Here is a 21114-nt window from a genome sequence, read left to right as displayed (position 1 = left end):
TCAATCTACTTGAACTCAAATGGGCCAGTTTACGGGAATATCGTAATATTGAAACTGGTTATACCAAAAATAGCCAAAGTTCTTACCTGAGTGTTAGGTGGAGTCACATTAGATCCCTACAAGCCAATGTAACCCTTTTCCTAGTAAAAAAATTAAAAGGTGTCTAGTCTTAATGTCAATCTTTTCCCTTCTATTAGAGATTTTAAGAGTGGATTTGTTCCCATTACTACCTCATACTTGTGCATTTAAATTATGGATGTCGATCTGTGTGTTCCTAAAATTCACTAACTCTCCCTAGTGATGCCAAAAATATAAAAGCAGTAAAGTAAGACTTTTGACCTTTTCTTGGTTCGAAGGGTGGCAACATAAGTGTATTTAGAGCAACATTTAGTTTCTAGTTTGGTAAAGGTGGCATATGTGTGAGATAGTCCCACAATGATTTTTATAAAAGCAATAAGATGTAACAGCTGGTACCTTCAACAGATACAGCCGATAAATACACTTTTTGCATCACATATATTAAATTGTTGCATAATAATCTGTACAATTGCTGTACAAGTCATCTTTCATTGTGTAATTGTCTTTGATAATTATTTACTTTATACAGAATCCAACATGTTTCGCTGTGTAGTTCTCGTAGTTCCTGATGTCCACATTCGATGACTGTAGGAGTCTTGTTGCTAATTTTTCTGTGACATCTTTGACAGAAGGCACAGCTTTGTGCCCCCTGGTTTGTACTGATAAAAGATGGTTCTTGCATTTCCTATATGGCTTTGCACCACCTTGCCTTCAACGCCAAATGCTCAGTCTTCAGTTCCATCCAAGTGATATGTTTGACCGCGTCTTCCAGCAGCCAATCATTTGAAGTGTATCCATCACCCTAAGGGAGAGGCACCTGTCATTACCGTCCTATTTGAGACTGGTTGTTTGTATGACCTGTTCTTCTTAATATTGTCCTGAATCCATCATTTTAAGATCTTCTGTATATACAAAGTGACAGCCTCTAGATGTATCTCGTCCCATGCAGACTGTGCCACTGCCTTCCTGCAGATGTGTAGGTGCCCAAATGTTGTTAGGGGAATGCTTCATGCCAACACTCGCAGATATTTTCTCACTAGTTTTACTTTCAGAGACTGATATCTTGCAAAGACAAACCTGATCCTTAAATGCTGTGTAGTTGATATGGCCAATTCTAGGTCCATATGAATCTCTGCTGCATTAAAAAAAAACGTTTTTTGAGCAGGCGTAGGAGACAACTTTTTCAGATTTTTTTTTTGAATTCCAAATTACACAACAAATGGATCAAGTGTTGCATTTGTGGCAATGTTAGAACGAATTCAGGTTTAAAAGTTACTCATCCAAATAGTTTACAAGGTAGGGACTGTCTTCTTAAATCCACTGCTACCTCTGCCAGCCATTTTGTAAACACGGTCGGAGCAGGCATTATTTCTACAAGTACCTTAAACTAATGATGTTTCGCTCTGCTGCAAACTTTTTTACAATGGTTGTGATGCATGGGATGTGAAACATACAGCTTTCAGGTTCAGTATGCTACGAAAGCACCTTGAGACCCTCACTGGTGAGTAGTGTGCTTTACAAATTCCTGATTGATTGATTGATTGAAATCCTTCTGTTCCAACATAGGTTCACATTTTACAATGTTATCTTCTTGATTTATTTTTTTTGTATTTTGATGTATTGATTCAGTATATTACACTTAGCACTAAATTCACCTTTGGAAAAAGAGTACATTAAATACACTCCATGATTTCTTTCTTGGAGAGACACATCCTTAACCGAACTTTGCATTTTGATGCCTGTTCCTTCTCTAGCAGATTGGTTGGCATAATCTTCTCTCCTCTTGGCTGCCCTTATTAATTTTTGCTGGTTTTTCCATTTATTCTATACAATAATGTTTGTGTTTTTGTTTGTAACACCCATGAAGGTAATCTCTTTTCAATTCTGCAATAAACTCCACGTCTCCTTCCTTCCAGTGTTAGGATTGTGTGGTGGTTGATGGATTTTGTAATTTTGAGGTATTGGCAGTAATGTTTGGCTCCTGCCATGAAAGGGCTGCTTTTGTTGACTGGGCTGTTGCCAAGGTTTTATTGACTAAGTAACTCCTAGTTCTTGTTGTAATGAGTAACATTGCAATTAATAGAGCTGTCCACACTGAAGTTTCCTATACATTGTCGTGCCTTTAGGAAGAATGTCTCTACTTTGCTAAATCTCCACAGCATTTGCAGTTTTGTTACTTTTCTTCATCTTTTTGAAAGGCTTTTTCACTGGTGTGCTCAACAAATGTTCACTGTGCTTTGGAATGTTATTTAATTTGCTTTGCTTGGATTTTAATTCAGAGATCTTAAGCTTGGAATACCTGCATAAAAGCAAACCAGTACAGTAATGTCTGCCGAAAGTTTCTCTGACATCCAAGACAATTCTAAGCATCTTTTGACAGAGTTTCGCATCATTTACTATGGCTTTTCTCTCTTTTCATATTGTCCTAGAATATTTTATATTTCCTTCTGTTACTGGTGCTAAGGAAAGTTGTACATTCACCAGTGCTAAACTGTGGCTGCTCCAGTCCTCTAAATCTCCTTATCCTCCCCATCTAGACTCTATACGACTCTATATATACAGGGAGTGCAGAATTATTAGGCAAGTTGTATTTTTGAGGATTAATTTTATTATTGAACAACAACCATGTTCTCAATGAACCCAAAAAACTCATTAATATCAAAACTGAATATTTTTGGAAGTAGTTTTTAGTTTGTTTTTAGTTTTAGCTATGTTAGGGGGATATCTGTGTGTGCAGGTGACTATTACTGTGCATAATTATTAGGCAACTTAACAAAAAAAAATATATACCCATTTCAATTATTTATCATTACCAGTGAAACCAATATAACATCTCAACATTCACAAATATACATTTCTGACATTCAAAAACAAAACAAAAACAAATCAGTGACCAATATAGCCACCTTTCTCTGCAAGGACACTCAAAAGCCTGCCATCCATGGATTCTGTCAGTGTTTTGATCTGTTCACCATCAACATTGCGTGCAGCAGCAACCACAGCCTCCCAGACACTGTTCAGAGAGGTGTACTGTTTTCCCTCCTTGTAAATCTCACATTTGATGATGGACCACAGGTTCTCAATGGGGTTCAGATCAGGTGAACAAGGAGGCCATGTCATTAGATTTCCTTCTTTTATACCCTTTCTTGCCAGCCACGCTGTGGAGTACTTGGACGCGTGTGATGGAGCATTGTCCTGCATGAAAATCATGTTTTTCTTGAAGGATGCAGACTTCTTCCTGTACCACTGCTTGAAGAAGGTGTCTTCCAGGAACTGGCAGTAGGACTGGGAGTTGAGCTTGACTCCATCCTCAACCCGAAAAGGCCCCACAAGCTCATCTTTGATGATACCAGCCCAAACCAGTACTCCACCTCCACCTTGCTGGCGTCTGAGTCGGACTGGAGCTCTCTGCCCTTTACCAATCCAGCCACAGGCCCATCCATCTGGCCCATCAAGACTCACTCTCATTTCATCAGTCCATAAAACCTTAGAAAAATCAGTCTTGAGATATTTCTTGGCCCAGTCTTGACGTTTCAGCTTGTGTGTCTTGTTCAGTGGTGGTCGTCTTTCAGCCTTTCTTACCTTGGCCATGTCTCTGAGTATTGCACACCTTGTGCTTTTGGGCACTCCAGTGATGTTGCAGCTCTGAAATATGGCCAAACTGGTGGCAAGTGGCATCGTGGCAGCTGCACGCTTGACTTTTCTCAGTTCATGGGCAGTTATTTTGCGCCTTGGTTTTTCCACACGCTTCTTGCGACCCTGTTGACTATTTTGAATGAAACGCTTGATTGTTCGATGATCACGCTTCAGAAGCTTTGCAATTTTAAGAGTGCTGCATCCTTCTGCAAGATATCTCACTATTTTTGACTTTTCTGAGCCTGTCAAGTCCTTCTTTTGACCCATTTTGCCAAAGGAAAGGAAGTTGCCTAATAATTATGCACACCTGATATAGGGTGTTGATGTCATTGGACCACACCCCTTCTCATTACAGAGATGCACATCACCTAATATGCTTAATTGGTAGTAGGCTTTCGAGCCTATACAGCTTGGAGTAAGACAACATGCATAAAGAGGATGATGGGGTCAAAATACTCATTTGCCTAATAATTCTGCACTCCCTGTATATATATAGGACAGGAGCCTGTAGGGAAACTCTGTTTTTCTTCTCTGTCCTTGGTGCGACCAGTTATGGCTCTGGTGTCCTGAATATTTCTCTAGATGCAGCACTGGATTGTAGTTTCTAATAGAAAACAAGGTTCTTTTTCTGCTCCGGGTGTATACCATAGGTTTCATCCACTCTGAATGTTTCAGAGAATTAGCTTCCATTCCTCCTCCTACTTTTTTCTTAGAAGAGTACTGTTACGCCTCTATTTGCGTGTGCAAGTCAGCGTCTTTCTCAGTTTTCCTGATCTGAAAATGTTCTGCATCATTGAATGTTTTTTTTTCTTTTTTGCAACAATTGTTTTGATTTCAACTTTGTGGTGTCTTTTTGATTTTTGAAACTGAATGTGTTAGTGAACGTTTGGATTTCAGGATCTGATGCCTTATCCTTCTGTTCCAGAATCAAACGTTTCATTCATCTCTTTTAAGATCAGTCACCCTCAGAGTCGAATCTTGTGCTTTGTTATCTGCATTCAGTGTTTTTTTCATTCATCTCGAGAAATTTGTGTTCTGTAAAGGTTTCAACACTTTCCCTTTCTCATTACTCCTATGTTTCAACCTTGAAATCTCACCATTATTTTTTTTAAATTTGAGTCCCAAACTAAATATCATCATTTTCAGTGTTGATGATATGTCTTTTGGAATAGTCCTAGGAGAGTATCAAATATTACACACAAAGAGAGTTCTGGGAGGGTATCAGACCCATACGGTCTCCCTTACACAAGAATCAATACCACAAAGTGTATGGGGAATACTGTGAACAGGCTACTCTGGCCCGTTCCGCTGGTAAGCAGATCACCAACTTGGTGATCTAATTGTCGGCATGGGGTGTGGTAGTGGCAGCTGGGTGTTTAAAAAAGGGTGGGGGTGCTCCCTTTATGGACTAAGTAGTCTCATACACATTATAGTGTCATGCTTCATAATTTGACCACCTACCCCCACCCAGGAAAGATGATACCACCTGGGCGGACTCAACCTTGTTGTTAAAAGAACTTTGAGGGAGTGCTGACATAAATCTTTCTGGATAAAGGGGGGATCCAGTTGAAGGGGAATATATGCTAAAATTACCTAACAAATCCCCTGTAAAATGTAATCCTTTAATAACGGTGTTCGTTGGTAAGATTAAAAACAGTTGAGACAATCTTGAATGTAATGGTTCAAGGTGTCGTCCAAATTTATATGGCCAACATGTTTCTGCCCTCTCCTATACCCAAACTGGCCTGGGGCATTCGTCGGGGCTTAGTATCCCTCCTATTTATGGGGGTGGATGGCTATGCTAAAGAGTGAGCAAATACATTGAAATACACACTGGGCCTACCTGTTCAAGATAACAGTTAGAGTGGCCCTATGATAAAAAGGCAATTTGTCTCAGGTCTGGGAAGGGGGTGAGTTGCCCCCTGTAGTCACGCTCCTATGATGAAAAGGCAATTTGCCTCAGGTCTGGGAAGGTGGGGTGGGGGTTGCTCCTTGTAGTCACACTTACTCCAAAGTCGGCATCTCATTCCACAACCTAGAGGATTCCCTGTCCCAGCTGCTGAGAGAGTATCTATTGCTAAAAAAAAGACTCATTTCCTGAACTTAAAGAGGCAATCTATTGACCCTCCTCTGCCCACTTGAGTCTGTCAGAGCCTTGACTTGAGTTGAGACATCTGCTTCGCTGTTGGTCTTGTAGAATGCAGCGCATTTTAGTTTGGCCCCTGCACCATGGGATAAAAAGCTCACCATAGTTTTTTTAGTCTTTTCTCTGTCTTTAGTTTCAGTTTCAAACATGATTCACACTCTTCAACTCTAAGAACAGACATACGTTGTGTACATCATGTTCATCAAAGTTTGTGGATTGATGACACTTTGAATAGAACATTAATAGTGTTCTCTCCATCACTGAAGACTTTAACCAGGAGTGGCAAGCACACAATATAAACAGCAGGAACGTCAAGTCATTCTCTGACCTGGACCTCCTTTGGTCAAACACTGTGAGGAAAATCTGTATTCTGAGGGTCATGTGGCCAGTCAGCATTGTATTTGGTGTTAGAACATTTATCTGTATCAACACTGATCCCTCTTGCACATATGAACTTATAAAATACCCCATTCTTCTTGGTTAACGTCCTGCATCAGGACAAGTTTCTGCAGAGCCCTTCCCTTTGTTTACGAACCCACCGGCTAAAAACAGAATCTAAACATGTTACATTCTGGGACATTGCAGCCTTGTGGTCGATGCCATGAAGGTTATACTCACACTAAAAAGTGAAACCTTTATTTTGAAGATACAATTCTGAACCTAGCCATGAGAGGGTGGAATAATGCACAGCATGTAAATCTAGGACATGTTCACACTGTAAAACCTTCTCTGTTCCTTCAGTCTCCCATAAAAGAGACCCCCATTAAAATCTTCTGTTTGGTGATGGGAAAGACTTGTCAATGATACCTTTTCACTCTAGAAGGGAAGTAGATCATATTTTAGAAGAGGATTTTTTCTGAATCAGTTTTTCAGACCTTGTGTAGAGCGTGGTGGCAGGTTCCAACTCTTAAGAATTCGAAAGAATTGCACTAGCAGTGTGGCACCGTCCAGGAGACTGAACGAATAAGCCACAAGGCTCTTATCTTCAAGAGCTCTTATTGGAAAGCTCTTTTGCTGCTGTGTGAGCAGCAGAATGCTCTCAGTTGTGCTCTCACACCTCTGCTTCCAGTGGAGTGAGTTCTAATTATTCCCATTCTACATATGATTAAATGCATGTTATTGCGTGGCCACTAGGTAAGGTATCTTTTAATTTGTGGTCTTGCACTTGCCGTGAAATACTATGTAAGCCCATTGTTTTGGTATGGATGTGTTGCACATTCTGTGACATGGTTCCTGTGTGGCTGCCCAGTTGGTGGAGCTCACCATTTAGTTTTCTAGGAAACACATGAATGAATTATCTATGTATAAGGACGAATCTGAGCCTCTTTCTTTTTGATGAGATGCAGTACATTGTTAGCTTTTAGACCTTACTGAGCTTGCAAGTGAGGCCACCTGTACTACATCTAGAGTTCCTGAACTTTGTTTCTCAGTGATTAGGCTTGTGTAGCTATACTGATCCCAGATACTGTTTTTAGAGTGTTTATAGTGGGTAGGTAGTTAAACCTAAAATGTACCTTTTTAACCAAGATCTGTAGAGACAGATTGACTTGTCCATGGGTTTCAGCACTAAAGAACTTCAAATCGCCTTGCATACATACATGCATCTGTAGCATATCGCTCGTTCTGGTAAATCCTTAGCCTTAAAAGGTCGATTTTTAGAGGAGTTTGAAATAGAGTAAGGTGTTGAGTGTATCTTTGGGTCGTTTAGCTCCCTGTTTATGTTTGCCGGTTATGTAAGGATCCTCCTTATTTGTAGTGTTATTCCAAAATCTTACGTGCTCCTGTTAGGCAAAGCAACTCCAGGTCTGTGGAAAAACACAATTGCAGCTGAAGTTTGGTGTGACTTTATTATCCCTGAATCTATTGGCGCTATTGAATAGTGCAATCATAGGCCATATCTGTTCACACGCATGCACGACTTATCCTGGACCACAGGCTCAACACTCCATCTCTGGGCAGATTCTGGACAGTGAAACTGCAGGGGCCACCTTATCGAACTCTCTCGATTAATCTACTTTTACCAGACTTTTGGGAGTACTCCAATGAAGTAAGACGCAGGTGACATCTAAGCTAACTGGTTAATAAATAACCATGCAGGAGATTCTCATAACATGGTGGCTTTTCCGTTGCCTCATTTTAATGCATATTGTATTCCAGATTTGTACAATAGAAGGGTAAGTGAATTAATGTTGCTTTATTTTAGTTTCTTGTGTGCACAAAGGTAGGTAACACATCACCAGTCTCTTGAAGTAAATATTCTGCTGAAACAAATGATTGGATATTTGTTGCAAGTTAGAGGTGTCATTCAAAATGATTAGCTTTTTACTAGGCAAGAAATGGAATGAAGAGGCTTCCATCAGTTAAGTTTCCAGGAAACAATGTTTCCATATCGAAAGCAAGGGTTGTTGGCACCAGTATTGGTTGGTGACTAAGGGAGAGATGATTTCCTAGATTATTAGTCAGTTTAGACATCTGCCACATTAACTCCTAAATGTCACAGAAACAAACATTCCCCAATGTATATTTCATAACAGTGGTCAGTGCCTCAATGTATTTTGATTGTAATGATACGTGTCTTTGTGAAGGACCGGTGCTGACATTGGAGGATGGGGGGATCGCAGAGTAGCATAGGTAGGAGGTAAGCAGTTAGTATCGAACATGTTGCTTTTATTGCCATTAGTCATGTATTTCAAAATGTCACGTCCTAAACTGATTTTCTCAATTCACATTGCATTACTTAGTAACAGGTTTGTACACGGATTTACTCTCCTAGAGATTGTATAAATCAATACGCAAGTACCGTGGGTATTGCAGAAACGTAAAATGTAAATACTGTTACGTTTGTCACGTTGCAGAAAAATGTATTTTGACAAGAATGCAGATTGAAGCCAGAACTTGCAAGAAATATGCAAATAATGGACTCGTAAATAAAAACAACATTTAGATTCACTACAAATCATTGGTATTCTGCACTGCACTTCAAGGCAGTTGTGTTTGATTTGGTAAGGCAAAAGGCTTTTATTTTGCTGTTTCAGCTGCGTGACCTGAAGGCCGTTGGGAAGAAGTTTGTCCATGTCATGTACCCCAAGAAGAGCACAGCTTTGCTCCGTGACTGTAAGTAGGGGTGCAGTGCTCCCTGGGGCGTTTTGGCTCCTTAATGTGTTTTCATACTGCACTCTTACTAGATTGATGAATTATGACCACCTTGGGTAGCACCACAAATGTGGTGTGCCATCATGTCACCTGATGGGCTTTCAGGGTGGTTTGCATGGAGTAGATGTCAAGTACATGTAGAATTGAGCCTAGGGACGTTTTGAAAATAAATGTTATTGCCAGACGTCCTGTTATAATTCTAGTAGGCGTAAATTTGGGATATATTGGGTCAACATTCTGAAAATGAGAGGGCTCCTTCCTCTTGTGAGAGGCAGTTTGTTCATTTAGTGCTGTAGCTTTTATACCTCATCCAAGCAGATGGTTGAGGTCGACACTGCAGCAGAAGTATCAGTTGCCACGCGACACACAGCCAAAATGGGTCACTCGCACAAACTTGAAGGCTTTTCTTGTAATCAGTATCTGCCTAAGAGGCGAATTCAAAATCAAACCTTGAATAAGAATTGTTTTTGCTTAAGATTTGGAATTAAAAAAAACATTGACGTTTTTTTTTCTTCCTGGAAATGTGTTTCTATTTTCTTTGCTAGTGCTTTAATACTTGCGCTGTTTTACTTCCACAGGGGATTTATGGGGACCCCTGGTCTTATGTGTGACCCTAGCACTGTAAGTACACCCCCTTTCCTTTTATATCTTGCATTTTTTTTATCATTTTATTTTTTAAAACATGTCTTCATTGAGTCTACCACGTACTTGACACAGTGAGCACAGTTCGTCCGTACATGTCAGTAGCAAAAGTTCCAATGCAGTCCAACATTGGAGCAAACAAACCAGAGTGTATTAAAAACATTTCAACCGACCGTTCCCACTGATGGAGATCCCATGATGTATCCTTTCATGCCATTCCCTCCCCATAACCACTCATCCCGGCCATGGGAAACGGTGCAGTGCACATCAACATTTAGAGAAAAAGGGGTGGAAGTGAAAATTGCAAAAGAAAAGAATCAAGTAGAAAAAAAAAAAAGGCAAGAGGCAGTACTGATGGGATTGCCTACTCTCGTGTCTCAGTGACTGTCCAGGGCTGAAAGCGTCAGCTGCTGAAGTAGGTTCACTTTAGTTAACTCCACATTCTAGGTTAGTTCATCCCCATGGTCCGCCTCTGTTCACAGTTCCACAGCGTCCTCTCGCCGCAGTCCACATCGACTGCCTCGGTCCATTCCACCTATATTCCTCATCGCCCCACTTTGTCATTCCTAGGACCTCCAATGTTGTCACCCATCTCCCGCGAGCGCTTCATGGGGGATACCGAGGTCACACTTATCATCACACGTGGAGGATGCTGGGGGAGGAGTGCATGCCCTGGAATCTGTGGGTCAACAACATTTAAATATAGTCCCCATGCACCCTACAGTTTCTGCAGTTATCATTCTAACAATCACAGCACGTTTTATACTGTTAGTTGGTCGTTTTTTTTTTCTGATTAAGTCTTTCAACATGCTGCCTGGGACTCGTGTAGAATGTGTTTCTTATCTTCTAAGTAAATGTTTTCTGAATTGTAAGACAGGTCAGCATTCTTGCGTCTTTGGTACTTATGTTGGTACACTGCTGTTATATCTGTTCCTATCATACCTTGTGAAAATAATACTAAACAGATGAATGATTCCACAGATCTGTTTCTACTGTATTCCGTGGTTTCATAATCCTAGTGTTTACATACAAACTCCCCGATTTATAAAGGCACACTGTCATTTTGGCAGGAGTTCTGATAGATGACCAGGGGCCTTTGCCTTTCTATTAAAAAAATATAATTTCCTTTTTTCTTTCCTGAAACATAATGTAACCGCTGCCTTATTTTATTTTACCTTTCTTTCCATTAATTGACTTTGTTTCAGTAACTGTGTTTTCATCTGTAGCAAAATGTTGGCTTTCATTTTTTAAAAGGAGTGCATATTTTAGGTGTGGAAGTGACAATGCATATCACCTTATCTCAGCCCTTCACTTTATGCAAGAAAGTGGCTATTGTACATGCCTAATGGCCTGTAGGTTCATGTATGGCTCATTCATCCTAAATTGTGGAATTTCATACATTGTGCTCTGGCTTACCTTAGGTCCCTACTCCACATGTGCCATTCACTCGTCGCCACTTCCATCTCTGTACTGACACCCACCCTGCAAAATGTGCATATGATGTAGGATCTGCATTTGAGGCGATTTATTGGTGGAACTCCTTCTCACTGTTCTTCTATGCAGGGCATTCATCTTGCAATGTTCAGTGTATTGACAATGACTAGGCTTGCTGATTCCTACAGTACTATTTTCTAAATGTGTAAATGTATGCCATCGGACACATTCAACCATGATGTCCAGACGTCTTCTTTCTCTCACCTCCCTTTACAACCCGCTCACTTGTGGCATATACTGGACATGCTTCAAAGCAGGAGCAGTTCTTGTTCTTCTAAACGGAAAAAAGCTACTGATGACTTTACACCTACCCCCCGCATCATACACTATCTCAACTTCCTTTTTTTCTTTTTTTGCAATACTCAACCGGCCTGTCATCAGTCGCCTCACGCTCTTTCTACAAACAAACATAGTTGTCTACCTTCAATTTGATTTTGTGCACTCCACTCCATGGAAAGAACATGTACACACATTTAAAAGTTTTTGATCATTGCCCATTGTAACAAATTGTCTTCCATTCTCCTATTTTTAGGCATAGCTGTGCCTTTTAACACCGATGATTGCCTTACTGTACTGTCCTCCTCGGACAGAAGGCTTCACATGCCTAACACAACTGGCTCTCCTCATACCTTCCTTCCTATTTATCATGGGCTTGGATATCAACACCAACCCTATTTCCCACCATCCTCTGTCCTTTGCTCCACCATTTTCTCACTTGACGCCAGCTCCCTTGGCAATATCATTTCATCTTTTTGTTTCTTACATCAGTTCTGCTGATGATACCCAATCGTTTCCCCTACCTTCAGTCCACTCCTCCATCTTAAAGTACATTACTGCCATCTGATATTGAATGACACCATGGTTACTTACAGTAACCATTTCTGAAACTGTGGTCCAGTACTTTTTCCCTCATTGGGACTCCTCTCCCTTACTGACTCTTACTGACTCTATCCACTTCCCCGCTGACTTTCTCAGATGCCCCAATCAGTGAGAAAGCTCAAATGTCGTACCAGCCCATCCACGAAAATGGAACCTTTCATAATTATTACAACTGCTGCTGCATATTGGGAGTTAATGAACATACGTAGGATTCAAGCCATATACCATTTAGTTCAGCCAAAACACACATCGTCAGTAATATTCAGTCGATTGGGTTATAGCCATATTAGGTGGCCTTCACTTCTTCATTTCTCGTTCATACAACAAGGAAGCCAGTTCACGAACCTCCAAGAATAGCACAGTGTACAACATACTGGTCCTTTGATTCAAAGCGCTGAATGGTTTGCTCCTCAATTACGTCTTGGGCATGCTCTCCTGATACATACCAAGAACCTAACAGCAGTTAAACACAACCTAGTTAAACCCAAACCATCCAGTGACTCCTCCTAAGTTCCAGTTTTTGTACTAGATTCACACCTTCCCCTTAAAGTCACCACCAGACAACTGTAACTCCTTTAGCACAGAAAAAAACATCTGCAGCTTAAAAGGTCAGAATTACTGATCCCACATTCTTCTGTACAGGGAGTGCAGAATTATTAGGCAAATTAGTATTTTGACCACATCATCCTCTTCATGCATGTTGTCTTACTCCAAGCTGTATAGGCTTGAAAGCCTACTACCAATTAAGCATATTAGGTGATGTGCATCTCTGTAATGAGAAGGGGTGTGGTCTAATGACATCAACACCCTATATCAGGTGTGCATAATTATTAGGCAACTTCCTTTCCTTTGGCAAAATGGGTCAAAAGAAGGACTTGACAGGCTCAGAAAAGTCAAAAATAGAGAGATATCTTGCAGAGGGATGCAACACTCTTAAAATTGCAAAGCTTCTGAAGCGTGATCATCGAACAATCAAGCGTTTCATTCAAAATAGTCAACAGGGTCGCAAGAAGCGTGTGGAAAAACCAAGGCGCAAAATAACTGCCCATGAACTGAGAAAAGTCAAGCGTGCAGCTGCCACGATGCCACTTGCCACCAGTTTGGCCATATTTCAGAGCTGCAACATCACTGGAGTGCCCAAAAGCACAAGGTGTGCAATACTCAGAGACATGGCCAAGGTAAGAAAGGCTGAAAGACGACCACCACTGAACAAGACACACAAGCTGAAACGTCAAGACTGGGCCAAGAAATATCTCAAGACTGATTTTTTCTAAGGTTTTATGGACTGATGAAATGAGAGTGAGTCTTGATGGACCAGATGGATGGGCCCGTGGCTGGATTGGTAAAGGGCAGAGAGCTCCAGTTCGACTCAGACGCCAGCAAGGTGGAGGTGGAGTACTGGTTTGGGCTGGTATCATCAAAGATGAGCTTGTGGGGCCTTTTCGGGTTGAGGATGGAGTCAAGCTCAACTCCCAGTCCTACTGCCAGTTCCTGGAAGACACCTTCTTCAAGCAGTGGTACAGGAAGAAGTCTGCATCCTTCAAGAAAAACATGATTTTCATGCAGGACAATGCTCCATCACACGCGCCAAGTACTCCACAGCGTGGCTGGCAAGAAAGGGTGTAAAAGAAGGAAATCTAATGACATGGCCTCCTTGTTCACCTGATCTGAACCCCATTGAGAACCTGTGGTCCATCATCAAATGTGAGATTTACAAGGAGGGAAAACAGTACACCTCTCTGAACAGTGTCTGGGAGGCTGTGGTTGCTGCTGCACGCAATGTTGATGGTGAACAGATCAAAACACTGACAGAATCCATGGATGGCAGGCTTTTGAGTGTCCTTGCAAAGAAAGGTGGCTATATTGGTCACTGATTTGTTTTTGTTTTGTTTTTGAATGTCAGAAATGTATATTTGTGAATGTTGAGATGTTATATTGGTTTTACTGGTAATAATAAATAATTGAAATGGGTATATATTTGTTTTTTGTTAACTTGCCTAATAATTATGCACAGTAATAGTCACCTGCACACACATATATCCCCCTAACATAGCTAAAACTAAAAACAAACTAAAAACTTCTTCCAAAAATATTCAGCTTTGATATTTATGAGTTTTTTGGGTTCATTAAGAACATGGTTGTTGTTCAATAATAAAATTAATCCTCAAAAATACAACTTGCCTAATAATTCTGCACTCCCTGTATTTTTGTTTATATTATGCTGCATGTTTTTCTGCAGTTAAACTGATGTAACTTAGATATGTTTGCTCCCATTGCTAATCATATCCATAAACTTGGTGCAGCTAAATCTACGCCACAATTATAGTTTCCGTAATTTTTAACACTCCACCTTCATTGATCGTTGTGCCACCATTGTTGCTATGTAAAATGTTCTTGATGAAAATGTTACTGCTGCTAAATATTAGTAAATTATTCCGCATCTGTGACAAATGTACATTTTACAAAAGTATATCAAAGTATATCTGCTTTGCACACATCCATATAAATAAACTGAGCCTATTTAGTTGAGGTACTAGACTGATGTTTTCTAATCACTCCAAAATCTACAATTGCAGCATAGGCGCCTACGTGCATCTGCTGTTTTTCTATTCTGTACCTTCAGTATCCGCAGGTACCTCTGATCAGTGGCCTTTGAAATAAGTGTCTGGAGCTCCTTTTTCAACATAGAAAAAGATGTCCGAGTATGAGAAGGCATTGTAATGGCTGATACTATGAAATTAATGCTTTTTCTAGGGACGTACTGCTCTGCATACATTTCCTTTTTTAGCATGCATTTATTTATATTTTGCTATGAAAATCAGACGTAAGCTAATAATTCACTAAGTTCAAAATACATTGTTTTATATCAAACATTTAATCACCATGTATGCTGTTTCATTGTAAGCCACAAGTCTGAATTTTAAAGGGATATGTAGTTGAATCATTTGCAGTCTGCAGATTAGAAATGTGGGCCTACTGAAGTCAAATAAGGAGTAGTTAACTTCCTCAAACACAACTTATTGGAAAAATAGGGAGAAGTGGAATCATTTTCTTCAGAGTTATGAGCAGCTTCCAGAACAAAAGAAGAAATCCTATTAAATTGGGGGCTTGTGACATGTATTTCAGAAGGTGCTGGAGTGTCGAACTCTAATCTACTGAATATCGGATGACAAAACTTCCATTTGATCATGTTTAATTTCATTGTGCGAGCCAATATACAGACATCAACAGTGAGATGCGTTTGGGGTGAGCTTGGAAGCAGGTGTTGGAGCGTCCTGGGTTGAGGGCATGGAGGGTGGTGGGGTCGTAGCGGATCAGCGGGGCTTGGGAGAGCTGGGTACCAGGGGTCGTGGCGCTGGGCGCGGGCCAGGCGCGGAGGGGCGCAGACGGGCTTGCCTCTGGCGCGCCTCCGGCGCCCCAGCGGCGCACCCGCTGCGCGCACCCACTGCGCAGTCGCGCAGCGGCCGCCATATGAGGTAGGAGGGGGGGAGGGGTCAGCTGGGGGCGAATGGGAGCTGGGGGCGTGCAGGAGGTCGCGGCGGGAAAGTGCGAGGGAGGGGGGGGGACAGGTAGAGTGAGAAGAGCTGGGGGAGGGGGGGTTTAAGGGTGGAGGGGGGAGAGTGTTAGGAGGTTTAGGAGATTAGGGAGAAAGATAGGTGTAGGGTTGCGAAGATAGGGGAGGGGGGGGTTGTAGAGGTGGGTGAGGGTGAGAGGATAGGAAGATAGGTAATAGAGGGGGTGGCGGGAGGGGGGAGAGATAGAGAAATAGGTAGAGAGAAAAGGTAGATAGGGAAATAGATAGAGAGATAGGAAGATAGGAGGAGGTGGAGAGTGAGGGAGTTGGATAGTGGGATAGAGAGATGGAGAGATAGGTAGATAGGAGGAGTGAGGGAGGTAGAAAGTGAACGGGTTAGATAGGGGAGATAGAGGGGGGATGCGAGTGGGGGAGGGGGATGAGGCAGGAGCAGGAGGGCAGGCGCGGGGAGAAGAGGACGGAGGAGGCAGAAGAGCCGAAGGCCGAAGGCAGAAGACAAGAAGACAAGAAGACAAGAAGAACAGAAGAACAGAAGAACAGAAGGACTGAAGACCGGAAGAGCAGAAGACCGGAAGAACAGAAGAAACACAGAAGAACACAGAAGAACAGAGAAGAATACAGAAGAACACAGAGGAAGACAGAAGAACAGAGAAGAATACAGAAGAGCAGAGAGGAAGACAGAAGAGCAGAGAGGAAGACAGAAGAGCAGAGAGGAAGACAGAAGAGCAGAGAGGAAGACAGAAGAGCAGAGAGGAAGACAGAGGAACACAGAAGAACACGGAGGAAGATACAAAAAACGAAGAAACAGAGGGCAGAAGACCACAGCAGAAGATGAGGAAGAAGAGAAGAGGAGAGAAGACGGGGAGAAGAGGAGTACAGAAGAAGAATACAGACGAGGAGCGAGGAGGAAGAACAGAGAAGAAGAAAAGAGGAAAAGAAGCAGGAGCAGGAGAGAGGGTGAGTAGCGCGGGGCAGAGCGAGGGGCTGAGAGGTGGGGGGTACTTACTGTGGGGTGGGTCTCAGGAACTCAGGAACCTGGAGGAGCTGCAGCGGCAGGGGGAGCGACCTACACTTGGGTCATGAAGGGTATGAAGGAGGGAAGCGTGCTGTGTAGCAGGCATGTTACACTGGGGGGGTGGAGCTGTGTTGTATGCGTGCATTCCTAGCTCATGTCTTATGGCTGTTAGAAAACTGATTGTTTGCTGAAACAGAGGACTGATACACTGGAAGAAACATAATGCTGCAGTAAGAATTATGAAATGGCAGAGACCAACTTTAAATGGCAATATTTATTAAAGTTTTGTGAATTTTGAGAACACTTTCATTAATCGACAAAGGACCATAGAAATCGAAATGTAAAATTGAATGTGCAACAAAATTGTTATTTATACATGAAACACTGCGTGATTAATACTCGAAGAGCTAAAGAAACCCAGCTTTGTAAGACGTATTTAGTAAAACAGGTGGTCACCTGCTCTGGGTTATTCGTTCATCTTTATTGAAATATTTGTAGAGACATTGGCTCACGTCAAGTGCATTGTACTTCTGAGTTATTTTTGTAAGTCACTCAAACAAGCAGCACTTAAGGATTCCAGATTTTACTCAGCCAGAAGCATAAACGAACAGGACACAGCCAGATGCATAAACAAACAGGAACGGCGAGAGAGACCATTGGCATTATGGGGGCCACAACTCCATGTCTGTAATGAGGGATTGCCCAGTAGAGACTGGTACCAGATGTCCCTTACCAGATCACGTAGACACGTAAACAAAAGCAGCCCTGCCGCGTAAGAACCTGGGCTTTATTACTGTATTTAAAAAATCAGCGGTTCTTATTTATAAATACACTTAAATTCTTGATCCAAACCAGCACAATGGCATACATTATCTCGGCAACAGAACTGACAGCCAGAAAGGTAACTCTCACACCCGTATAAAAAGAATAATTACACACTGGTAACATTTTGGACACATCTATTTGTGTAAAGTACATATACAAAGTTATACAACGTCCCAGAAACACATCTACTCATGTGAGGTGCCTATGAAAAGTTATATAATGTCCCAGACAAATAGGACCTGCAAAATATAGTAGAATACATATAATGTATGTATTAAAACAGGTATGCGACTTAAGTTAAGTCATGTCCATTCATGTGCCATAATCCATCATGGCAATTTCATTGAGCTCATTAAGGCCTAGTCGGTGACGTTTTGACCCTCTAGTCTATGTGGGGTCTCATCAAGACAAAAAGTGTTAAAGGGATGCTTAGAAAAGAACACAATCCTTAAAAATTTGAAGAATTAATTAAAACAGGAACAATGTAATTACAAAAGGATAAAGTGCTCCCACTTTATGGTCAAAACGTCCAACTCCAAGTGCACACACCAAAGTGCATTAAAATAAGTTCTACTTACAAGGGGAAACTTTGCACTCTCTCTGGCCAAGAAAAAATGTTTATATTTGGGAACAAATTACAGTAGAGAAATTTCTAGTCCACACTACACAACAAATTGCCATGATGGAAAACAATGAACACAGCTTTCCCCCTTTGTAAAATGAATCAGAATCAGAACCGACAGTCTGATGACATAAGAAAGGATCAGACAGCTTGTTGGGGCTCCAATATACACCTCGCCTAAATAGCAGGGGAAGGGATATTAAGAGCAAAAATATAGACGGTCGATGTAAGAAACCAAAAAAGGATTAAGTAAACCAACCTGAAATTGCTCTACTGTGATTTTGTTCTTGCATGTTACCTATACTGTCTGCTGCAGTTTTGCCTCTACACGTTGCCACTTGTTACATGCATACACGTGACCCAGGTATGTGCACCCTAGTTGTCATAATTCAGCTCTCGCTCTCCATCCAAGAGCCTTTACCCCTCAAGGATATGTTGCCCCAAATCATTGGAGCAAGATTCTGTGTCAAACTTCATAAGAACCATACACCCTCAGTAGTTCAGTAGTGAAAGGTTCTTTAGCCATCATTAAATTAATGCATATACACATGCCACCAGTGCCACGTGTATGCAGATGTCCAAATAATAAATCCATCACTGTTCATTGTCAATCTGGAAAGCACCCCTTGTTGAACGTGTACTATCGCCTGATTGCCAACTGTAGGTGTCTTTCACCTTTGTGACTACTGTGTATCTGAAGTCCTGTAGTCATAAGCGTTCTCTTTTCTCTTCCTCTAAGAATGCTGCAGGGTGGTTCAGCAAACAGCAAGGAAGAAGGTGGTCCCCAGTTTGCAGAAGTCTTTGTTATCATCTGGTTTGGAGCCATTGTCATAACGTTAAACTCAAAGCTACTCGGAGGCACCATGTAAGTATGAGGGGCATTTGTTCTGAAGGGGGGATGCACTGGTCTACTAGTCTCTGTAATTTTAACATTAATTTAGCTGTGCATGAAATTCAGCACCGTGTTTTAAATTGGCCATTTTGTTAAAGCAGGCTATTTTCTGAAGTAATTGGTACCCCTTCTGTAAAAGAGTATGGAGTTCTTATTCTGCTTGAGTCATGGATGTTTGGCAGCCACAGATGGAATCGTGAGCCGATGTACTGGCTGTCGCTTGGGCAGCGAACTTCATAATCGCACTGAGTCTGAGACGTGGGCACCAGGCAACCACGGTTTAGCAGATATACATCTACAGATTCAGGAGGCGTGCCACAGTCGGGGAGTAATGAAGGCAGAATTGACCTGTGTGTGCTGAAATCACCTGCAAAGGGGCCTGTTCTTTTCCCAGTCCCTTTACATATCCTAGGTTAAGTCATATGTTTTGTGATTAGGGAAATGCTTTGTCAGGGCCTGGACTAAAGAGTGCAACTTTACACCATTTTGATTACCAAGGAGAATTTACAGAGTATTATCCTAATGAGTGTTTCGTAAAGAATGGAGTTAGACAATTTGACGACTTCCAGTAAATCTGTCTCCATCAGCATGCCTTAACTGATGAACCACAATCGCTGATCAGTGTTGCTGATGAACCACAATATGTTCAGACCTTACTCATTTTTCAGGTAAGAAGACTGGTGATAATGCTAGGAGCTTGCCAGGCTTTCTCTCATTTCACCATGTGTTGCTCGCCACATTGCACCACATTCCAGTCCTAGAGAACCGTTTCCAAAAGAGGCCATTGGTTCTCCTAGGAATTCCTTAGTCAGATATCCGGTTAGTTAACATTACACATGCCCTAGTTCTACAAGAACTCGAGTGTTATGGAACTAGAATGCTATGGTGACAGTCTACCCACTGACACTGTCCTTTCCAAAGCAGCTTGCAGCTAGTGAGACTGTACACTAGAAGATCCAACAGAACCTGGTAATTCATGCTGGGTTGGAAATTAATATGGGAACAGGCTTTGCTGAGACTCTCATCTTCATCTATCCCCAAGAACAGCATCATGACCTCTGGATTTGACGAAGTTTATCATAAATCAAGTAATTTCTGATTGCTGGTTATTGGGAAAGAGGGTCAGCACAGCAATCTACTTGGACTGTTTGTCTTCTGCATTCCCACTTGAGAAATTCAGTAAGATGTCAACACAGATTTAGCCATCTCGGTAGATAATGCAAAACGATTGCATTCTGCCACACTAGAAGTCTCTTGTGAGGCACCATTTGTATTTATTTATTTTGTATCTTTCATTTACAGTGCACAAAGTGTCTGAAACAAATGACCTTCAAGTCACTCACAAACGAAACAGTGCAGTCTAAGTCAATTACTACAGAAATCACAAACATTTGTGACATAAAATATAAACATCATGGCCACACAATTATTTTTAAAACCTAGACACCCATCTAAGTATCGATTGTTGACTTAGGTCAAGAGCTCTCTAGTTGCTTCATTGATGTCTTCGTTGGATCCACATGACATCTGCATGTGGTATTTTGACTTGAAACATGGCACTGCAGCTACCCTCTTCGCCTTCAGGTAAGTCTCCTGACAGGGAACAATCTCCAAAAATATCTTACAACGAAAAACACAAAAAGAAAATTAGGAAAGTAAAATCAACTTATTTCTCAAGGAACCGGTTCTGAGACTGATTGGAGTCTTGATGCCAGATTTTTCCTTGTTGTCGGATAAAATCTTGATGCTGTAAAAGATGAGAGCAAAGTTCTCCGTTTTATTGTCTGACCCTGCCACTGATCTAGGTGGGCGATGATGGCCTTGTTCAGATCATCTCCTGTACACTCTGGACCACCCTGAATGAGTGAGCTTGAGTACTTGGTGATTTAAGAGGCTCCGACATGACCACTTCCGAGACTGGGCCTCCAAAGGCATGGGCTCTGGAGCCCAAGACTGAATTCTGACAAGGCTTCGTATCCCTCACCTTTGGTGCCTCCCTGGGTACCAATATAGGCACCAACCTCAGAGCAGACTCTGGTGCTTCCCTCAAAGTCTGCTGAGATTATTTGAGGGCTGAAATGGACAGTGAAGGCATGTAGTGGTGACAAACTGTCATCGAACACCTTCCTGTGGCTCAGAGATTCGCCAGGGCGGAAGAATGTTTAGGCTCCACGTCCATTGCCCTTGCAGTGCCTAA

At 41.7% G+C, this 21114-nt stretch overlaps 1 protein-coding gene across 1 annotated transcript in view; it reads left to right on the top strand.

Moving 5' to 3' along the window:
- Positions 1 to 21114, top strand: part of YIPF6 (Yip1 domain family member 6) — a 52240-nt gene that overhangs the window by 18620 nt on the left and 12506 nt on the right. The window contains exons 3-5 of the mRNA XM_069210153.1: positions 8896 to 8974; positions 9592 to 9634; positions 18765 to 18890. Coding sequence (XP_069066254.1) covers positions 8896 to 8974; positions 9592 to 9634; positions 18765 to 18890 — 248 coding nt within the window. The remainder of the gene's footprint in view (positions 1 to 8895; positions 8975 to 9591; positions 9635 to 18764; positions 18891 to 21114) is intronic.

This window comes from Pleurodeles waltl, chromosome 2_1, assembly GCF_031143425.1.
Source record: "Pleurodeles waltl isolate 20211129_DDA chromosome 2_1, aPleWal1.hap1.20221129, whole genome shotgun sequence".
In the NCBI taxonomy this organism is placed as follows: domain Eukaryota; kingdom Metazoa; phylum Chordata; class Amphibia; order Caudata; family Salamandridae; genus Pleurodeles; species Pleurodeles waltl.
Note: the sequence above shows the minus strand (reverse complement) of the source record. Positions and strands in the feature narration are given on the sequence as shown.